This window comes from Drosophila obscura, unplaced genomic scaffold (genome assembly GCF_018151105.1).
Source record: "Drosophila obscura isolate BZ-5 IFL unplaced genomic scaffold, ASM1815110v1 contig_180, whole genome shotgun sequence".
NCBI lineage: Eukaryota > Metazoa > Arthropoda > Insecta > Diptera > Drosophilidae > Drosophila > Drosophila obscura.
The window spans coordinates 161,481-170,491 of NW_024542768.1; the positions used below are offsets into that span (position 1 = coordinate 161,481).

Genomic DNA, 9,011 nt, shown 5'->3' on the forward strand with positions numbered 1-9,011 from the left:
CGGCAGACTCGGCAACGGTAGGACATAGTACCTCGGGTACGTCTGCTGTCGTGAGCTTGGCCCTCGGTGCTTCTGCGTTGGGTGCGTGTGGGCTGCTGGGGTGCCATCATGAGACCGTGGCTGCGGAAATCGGAAGTGAGGATTAGTAATGATGTGCAGGAGAGTTGTACGGACGAGTTGTGCTTAAGCCTAAGGATAAGAAGGCGGATACTTATGGATCGGGTAGTACGCGGGAGTAGGTGGACTGGATCTCCGACTCCATAGGCAGCAGGACGACCTTAGTAATCGGTCTTTTGATAAGGCCTCGGACAGTGTTAAGGTCTATCACACGGACCTTATCATCGGGCCCAGGGTACGTTTTTTGTACCCGTCCGAGACGCCATTCGTGAGAGGGGATGTTATCCTCCTTGATAACAACGAGGTCTCCCACCTCTAGGTCTCTTGTTGGATGCTGCCATTTGGTTCGCTTGTGCAACTCTCGTAGGTACTCCGTCTTCCAGCGCGAACAGAATTGCTGGTTTAGAGCCTGGAGATGTTGCCAGCGGTTCAGGATGGAGGAGGCGCTCTCTTTTATTTCAGGCTCCGCCACGGAGAGTAGCGGCCCGCCGATCAGGAAGTGACCTGGGCTTAGAGCTAGCGGGTCATTCGGGTCCTCGGACATAGGAGAGATCGGTCGAGAGTTAAGGCAGGCCTCAATTTTGGAGAGTAAGGTGGCGAACTCCTCCAGTGTATATTTGGCTGTACACATCGACCGTTGGAACAGAGTCTTGAAACTCTTCACGCCTGCTTCCCAAAGGCCACCCATGTGTGGGGCTCCCGGAGGGATGAACCGCCACGATAAGCCCTGCTGACTGTATACCGCAGAAGTCCGCGTTCGGATGGCTTCGAGAAGATCTACAGCCAGAGCACGAGATGCGCCGACGAAATTCCTGCCGTTGTCGGATTGGACCTCGTGAGGACACCCTCGTCTCGCGACAAAACGAGCGAAAGCGGCTAGGAAGGTGTCAGTGGATAGGTCGGAAGTGGCCTCTAGGTGGATGGCTTTCGTGGTGAAACACACGAACACGCACACATAACCTTTGGTTATGCGGCATGCGCGCCCGATGAAGCTCTTGACGTCGAAGGGACCGGCAAAGTCGACTCCGGTGTATGTGAATGGTCTGGAGAATGTGACTCTTGTGGACGGGAGGTCCCCCATTAACTGGGTCTGGAGTCGCTTGCGATGGATTACGCATACCTTACAGGATTGGATCACCGCCTTCACTACGTGACGTAGTCGAGGGATCCAGTAAGTTGCACGGAGAAGGCGAATGACCAGCTGGTTCCCACCATGGAGGACTATGTGATGAGTGAAGCGCACCAGCAGGCGAACGAGGAGGGATGCGGGTGGCAGTAGGATTGGATGTTTCTCGTTGTAGGACATGGAAGCGGAGGCTTGGACTCGGCCACATGCTCGCATGACACCGTTCTGGTCAATGAATGGATTGAGATTCCGTAGGGAACTCGATGCAGGGAGAGGACGTTTGGTTGTAAGGCACCGATGTTCGTCCGCATAGTGCATGCCCTGCGTTGCGATGGTAACGGCTTGCAGTGCGGCCGCTATCTCTGCCCCGCTTACCTCGTTGGAATTGTGGACTGACCCTCCTCTGCATCGTTGGATGAATCGCTGCACATAGGTAAGCACGCGCAAAGCTCGCCCGAGATCCGAGAATCGGCTGAGGATGTCAGAGGATGTGCTACTTGTATGCAGCACCTTGACTGCTCGCTTCTCCAAGTCAGTCTCCGGGAATGGGTCCAGTGGACACGGCCACTGTGACTGCGGAAGACGCAGCCACGCAGGACCATGCCACCACATGTCGTTCCCCGCGAGGTCGATGGGTCCTATACCTCGGCTGGCTAGGTCGGCAGGATTGTCTTCCGATCGAACATGACTCCACAGCTCGCCGGAGTTGCAGCGCGCTATCTTGGCGACTCGATTGCCCACGAACGTGGTCCATTCGCACGCTGGTTTGTGCAGCCAGGCCAGCACAATGGTAGAGTCGGTCCAGAAGGATACCTGGCTACTGTCTAGCGGCATCTGTGGAAGGATGGCAGCGGACAATTCTGCCAGAAGAACCGCTCCGCACAGCTCAAGTCGAGGCAAGGATATCGTCCTCACGGGGGCCACGCGAGTCTTAGCTGTCAGGAGAGAGCAGAATATGCCATTCGGCCGCTCCACTCGGACGTAGATCGCCGCACCATAGGCACGCTGAGACGCGTCGCAGAAGCCATGAATCTGCACCTTGGCAGTCGGACAGACGTGGATCCACCTTGGTATGTGGATCTGCTGGATGGCCGGAAAACTCTGCAGGAAGGTCTCCCACGTTTGACGCAGATCGCCAGGAAGGTCCTCGTCCCAACCTAACTCTCGTAACCACACCTCCTGCATGAACATCTTAGCTTGGATGACAAAGGGGGCAAGCCATCCCGCTGGATCAAACAGCTTCGCAATCTGGGACAACACATTGCGTTTCGTGCAGGATTCCCGATGGATTAATTCGGGAGGGACAAAGAAAAACTCGTCGGCACTCGCTTGCCATCGGATACCCAAGGTCTTTGCGATACTGCTTTCTTCGAGCTCGAGGAAATCAGCTCGCAGTAAGTGCTCGCGAGGGATGTCGCTCAGCACGCCCTTCTGATTTGCGGTCCATTTTCGGAGTGGAAAGCCGGCGGAATCGAGTGCTTCTCGCAACTCGGCGATGGCGGAAATTGCCTGAGGCTGGGTATGTGCACCAGCTAGAACGTCGTCTACGTACATGTAATTGGCCAGGATGTCGCTTGCCATTGGGAACCGAGGATGCACTTCATGTGCAAGTTGCCTTAGGACGCGAATGGCGAGATATGGCGCGCAGTTGACTCCGAAGGTGACCGTATCGAGTTCATAGTCGCAAACGTCCCCGTCAGGATTGCGAAAGATTATCCGTTGGTAGGGAGTGTGTTGTGGCGCCACGAGGATCTGCCGATACATCTTATTGATGTCGGCGTTGAAAACGTAACGGAATACGCGCCACTTAAGGATTTGCGTGGTCAAGTCGGACTGAAGGACTGGCCCTGAATGCAATACGTCATTAAGGCTTCTTCCGTTCGAGGACGGGCTGGACGCGTTGAAGACCACGCGCACCTTGGTCGTTGTGCTTTCTGGCTTGAAAACGGCATGGTGTGGAAGATAGAAGTGGCCGGAGTCATGACTAGGTGGAACCTGTTTCATGTGGCCTAGCTCTAAATACTCGTGAATGACATCGTCGTACTGCTTCTTGAGAGGCAAGTTTCGCTGCAGACGCTGCTCGTTTCTCAGAAACTGGGCGTGGGCCGAAGGCCTCGAGTAGCCCAAGTCTATCTTTTCCGGACATTTGAATGGAAGAGTGACGATGTATCTCCCGTCGGGAGCTCGCTGCGTGGTCTGGAGAAAATTTTCCTCGCAAATGGAGTCTGACTCGCTCGTAGGTCTCCCTGGAAGGTCCTCCACCTCCCAAAACCTTGTGAGAAGTTTCTCGAGTCGGACGTCAGAGCTGACCGAGATCTTCGTGGTGAAGGAAGAGATGATTCGAGACGAGTCAGCTGCGACAGGACCGGATAGGACCCATCCGAAGATAGTCTCTTGGCCCAAGAGCGAGCCACAAATGTTGGACCGGAAGCCGCTTAAAAGGATGGATGGAAGGATATCAGCGCCTATGAGCACGTCTATCTGCGCGCTGCGATGAACGGAGGGATCCGCTAAATGGAGTTTAGGAAGGTCTGTCATGTAGTTCTGCGGTACCGGGTATGACGGGAGGTTACCCGCCAATTGCGGAAGAACGTACGCCGTGGTCTCAACCTGGAGGCCGGGCCTTAAGGCGGAGCCGATCGTGAAGTGGCAGAGTTTCTGGGCCTTGGCCGCTACCGTTTGACTCAAACCAGAGACTTGAGCCTGGACGGCTTGGAAGGTGGGCCGAATGATTTTGAACATCCGCTCAGTAATAAAGGTGGCCTCAGATCCGGAGTCGATCAGGGCTCTAGCCTTGTATCTTGTGCCGGCATGACAAATGTCCACTATTGCTGTGCCCAGTAGCACCTGGTGTACATTTGTAGCGCAATAGCTCTGGACACGGGCTGAGTCGTTGGACGAAGGAAGAGAAGAGGAAGTGGACTGTATGGTGGTAGGGGCTTGTGTGGTGTGAGGACTGGGAGCATCGTTGGAGCCACTCGGAGTCTGCTCGCCCCGATGAAGGAGGGTGTGGTGTCGTCCACTGCACGTACTGCAGTTGTACGCGCTGGTGCAGTCCCGGAGTTGGTGTCCTCGCGCGAAGCAGTTTAAGCAGAGTTGTTTCTGCTGAATGTAGCTTGACCGTTCCTGTACGGTCAGGCGAAGAAATTCTGGGCATGATCGCACAGGATGGTAGCTCCTGGAACAGAGGTCGCAAGTGCGCGCCTTGTTGGAGATTCTCCCCTCAAAGGAGTTCACTCGTCGAGGTGCAGGAGTGGGAAGGCTCGTACGGGAATTGTAGTGCGGCTCGATGCCTGGATGACCGTCCTCGGTCGCCTCGAGAGAGAGGTATCTCTCCTCTAAGAACTTGTTCATGGCGCGCCAAGTCGGAACCTCGAATTTATTCGGAACCGATTGTTCCCAAAGCTCCACGGTCGCCTTTGGTAACTTCGCGGTAATGAGGTACACCAGCACGCCATCTGCAAAGCAGCTGTCGGTGGACACCTCGGAGTGCTGAAGGGTCGTGAGGCACTTGTGGACAGACCTCTGGAGCTCCTTTAAGGCGGCTCCAGATTCCGATCGGATGGAAGGCAAGCTGAAAAGGATCTTCAACTGGGCCTTGAGTATCAGCCGTTTATTTTGGAAACGCTCACGAAGGTGGTTCCAGGCAGAGCGGCTTCACCGCTCGTTTTCTGGTTGAGGTGGTATAATTTCTCCACCGGAGTCAACCTGGCGTTGTTTATGTAGATGGCGGTGAATAGGTCTCGGAACGTGGGCCACTGCTGGTAGTCTCCACTGAAAACCTCCGTGTCGCATGGGGGAAGGCGGCAACCGTTGGACATTTGCACCTGGACGGCTGGTTGCGCGGTCGGAATGACAGTTGGGGGCTGAAGATGGTCGTTGAGTTCAGCTAAACTTTGCTCGTACACCGCGTAACATTCATCGTATATGTCTTGGACCTCAACTTGACCATCCGGATCCTCTGTTGCTAGAAGTGCAGAACAGGCTCGATACTCCGATTCGACCTCCAACCACATGCCTCGGATCTGTTCCCGGCGGACTTGAGAAAGAGAGATGGTTGGGGTGCGCGCATCAGGAGCATTAAGTTTCTGGTCAAAGTGAGTGAGCCGGCCTGTAGCCAAAACAAACCTAGACCGTGCAGAGCTGGCGGCAGATTGGGCCATTGTTCCTGGAACCGTGCACGTGGATGGTGAGGGACACAAGAGGGTGTCGAATATGGAGGGGCAGACCTTGGAAGTGGTCGGACCTTGCGGGCGTGAGGGCGAACGCGACGAAGTGGGTGTAGTAACTGCTGCGGAAGTGCTGGGCGGCTTGGCGTCACTCTGCGAGCTTACACGCTTTAGTTTTTTGCTGACTCTCTTTCCACCAGAAGGCATACTAAGCTGATGGATCTGCTATGGGAAGAGTTCGCAATTCCTGTGGTACACGGAGGGAAGAGTGCACAGGCGGACGTTGAAGTTGGACTGATACTCGTCGCACACGTAAGTCAGAGGAATTTAAATATTATAATATGTAGTTGCGCACTCGTTGGATGATTTTGTTGTCGGAAAGAAATTTATTAATTACCAAACAAAATATAATTATTAATGATAAATTAATAGTCCTCAACAATCATCACTTTTTAATAACAACTGCGATCAATTATAATTATTAATCACATGAGCGGCAGCAGCCTTGCTAAGGTGGCAAAAATAAAAACCCGAGTACCCCCAACCTGTATACATTTATCGATCTTGGACTATCGATCTCAACATAAAATGTACACAACACCAAGAATGCGTATTTGCATATTTATGTATTATGTATGCATGTATTGTTATGTATTGTACGCCGGTGCAATCGGAAATAAAATATTTAATGGGTTATTTTATATATGCGGGCAATTGTTAGTTAATGATCGTGTAATTTGTTTTAGCCGTGCGATTATGTATGGTATTAGTATGGATGGAAGTGCCGGCACGTATGTATGTATGTGAAGGTGCTTATAAGCCGGTGAAAAAATATATATATACATATGGATGTGAGCTGTGTATGTTATGTTGATATAATTGTAATATGCGCAACAAATAAACATGTATATTTTCCTTGTATTGGCGTTTTATGTTGTGTGGGACGGATTGTGTGCACATACATATGTACGTACTTGCACCTGTGGAATGGCGACGGATCTCAGCAGCAGGACATCTGTACATACATATATGTATGAGGTGCCTGTTGTAGGGGGAGAAAAACCTCGCTTGGAATGATTCCGGGAGACCGGTAGGCAGGCAAGAGGGCCAACGGAGTAGGCAGCATGAGTGGTTTAGGCAATTAAGAGCGATAACAGGCTTTGGAGTGCCTATATGGGGTGCCAGAGTTGGCGGAAAATGGGACTTAGGTGATATGTACATACATATACTTGGATGGAGATGCAGATGACGGACGGAGTGTTTTCGAATGAGCAAAGCTGGTACTTAGCTTGGATTCTGGTTCCTCAAAGTTCCCGCGCTGCAAGCTGGATCGTAGGGGGGAATCTCTCCAATGCTTAATGTATCCGGCTCGAAGGACCAAAATGAAGGTGCACGCAGGCTTCGGGTGGAATCCAGAGGGCGATGTGGGCTAGGTGGGCGATCTCGGGGGAAATCGTTAGAAAGGAGAACACAAGTATGTCTATTCAAGATACGTTTTATTCCAAGTAGACTTACATGACTTTTATCCTCCTCTTCCCCCCCCCCCCAGGGAAAAAACCCCCCGGGGCCCCGGGGGGTGGGGGGGGGGGGGGAAGGGGGGGGGGCCCCATTTTACATGGCTGGTGCATGACATATTGACATTTATCAGTCTGCCTAGAAACCTTATAAATTTTTTATTTGGTATTTGTACGTTGTCTATTGCAATGTTTATAGTATTGCTTCTATCTCATCCCATGTACAAGACCGCAGACTTGCTTGGGTTAAAACTAAAACGAAGATCATCGCAAAGAATATTAAAGTCTGCTAGCTTGTTCTGCAAGTTGGTAACAGCTGCCATAAAATTTTGACAATGCGAAATACTGACAAAGTCATCTGCAAATTGTATTATTTGTGTTTCGGAATCATTTATTTGGTGTAGTATTTTTGTGTAAATATTAAATAACAGTGGTGATAGGCAGGAGGATAGGCCACATGATCCAGTCTATATAAGTTTTGGGAAGTCCACTTTCCATCCAAATTTTTAGGAAGTTAAGATTAACACAGTTGTACGTGTTATTCAGATCCACTGACGCTAATATTACATGTTACTTGTTTTTTTTTGGGGGGGAAAAAATTTTTTTTAAAGGATTTGCTCTTTTAGGAATTGCAAAAACTCCCCCGCTTTCTCTGGATCAAATTTTTCTAGTGTTTCTGTGTTGCAGTTTTTTAGATTGTTTAGAAACCTCCACGCTTCTTTACTGTTAGAGTTATGTTGATTTCTGTTATTTTGCGAGCATAGCTTGTTTTTTTGCTATTCTCACTGCTTTTTTCCAAATCAACAGCTCTGCAGTAGTTTTGAAAAGACGGATCTTCATTAGCTTTTTTTTTGAGCCTCAGCAAAGCCACCAAGGAGTTTGGCTAGGCTTTCGTCCCACCATAACTTTGGCCTTTTTTCCCCTATTACATACGTTATTGCTTTTATTTCGCTACTTATGTTTTTTGCTAAACTTTCAGTTTTAGCATTTGTAACAATCTGCCCTATTTTTTTTAATAATTTATTCTTAGCTAAAAACTTTTTTACCACTTTTTTTACCATCTTTACTTGTCTGCCTGCAATTTCGAAACATATAGGATGGTTATGGCTGCCCCTAGAAAAAATTTCTCGCACTTCCAACTTTCAATTTTTACTCCCTTCACAAAAGTTAAGTCCAACACCGATCCAGTATTGCTGTCAATATTTCTCTTAAACGTAATGCTGCTGTCATTTGCAACCATATATCCAGCATTATGCATTGCCTGTCTTAAAAAGGTCCCTTTTCTGCTACTTACTGAGTCACCAAAGCCAGTGTGCTTGCATTAAAAAGTCTCAAATTTCATTCTTATAAGGTTTAAGTCCCTTTTGTGAGCAATGGCTACCCCTCCGTAGCCATCTTGTCTATGTTTCTCTATTAAATTATAGTTTGATAATTTTCTAAAGTCTAGGTCATGTGAGAAGACCTCCGCTAAAATAACAATGCTAAAGTTTTCGTTGTTTAACTAGAATTCTAAGTCATTTTGGTTTGTATTAATGGATTTAATGTTATGTTGTAGCACTTTCATATTTATTTTAATGTTTTAAAGTGTTTTGTCTTCTTTTGTTCTCTAGTGGTATCCTATCTTCTGCATTTATTTATTTTATTTTTTGTTATTTATTTATTTATTTGTAAAGTAGGCGAAATATGGGGTGCGTAGGTGTAGCGAAATAAAGCGAGATGTACCGGTTGATCAAATCTAAGCGAGAAAAATTGAAGACGCAGGGTCTGTTCAATATTCGAGAGAAGTGAGTGATTCGTCAAGACGGTAGAACGTGAGTGCGATAATGATGACCATCAATTTAAGACTGAAAAAGGGCAGGCGGGCCGAGTTGCCCGTGCCCTAATGCAGGAGCCCTAATGATAGAACGATAGCGAAAGAAATCTGGAAGCGAGATGCATTGTGAGGTCCTATTTCAGGCTGAGGTAAGCATCAGTCTGTCCAGGGTCCGCTACAAGACAATTTGTAGTTTGTAGGTGACTTCAGGTGTCGAGCTGGCTCGTAAAAGAATGTAGTAGGCAGCGAGAAATGATGAGGCGACGGTTTTG

The 9,011-nt window shown here is 49.3% G+C and overlaps 1 protein-coding gene across 1 annotated transcript; it reads right to left on the reverse strand.

The window, feature by feature from the left end:
- Positions 1-211: 211 nt before the first annotated feature.
- On the reverse strand, positions 212-5,619 carry LOC121404015. Its single transcript, XM_041592529.1, has 2 exons — positions 4,876-5,619; positions 212-4,777 (listed from the first exon to the last, which is right to left on the reverse strand). Exons 1-2 carry the CDS (start codon positions 5,617-5,619, stop codon positions 212-214), a joined length of 5,310 nt encoding a protein of 1,769 aa, XP_041448463.1.
- Between the last annotated feature and the right edge of the window lie 3,392 nt (positions 5,620-9,011).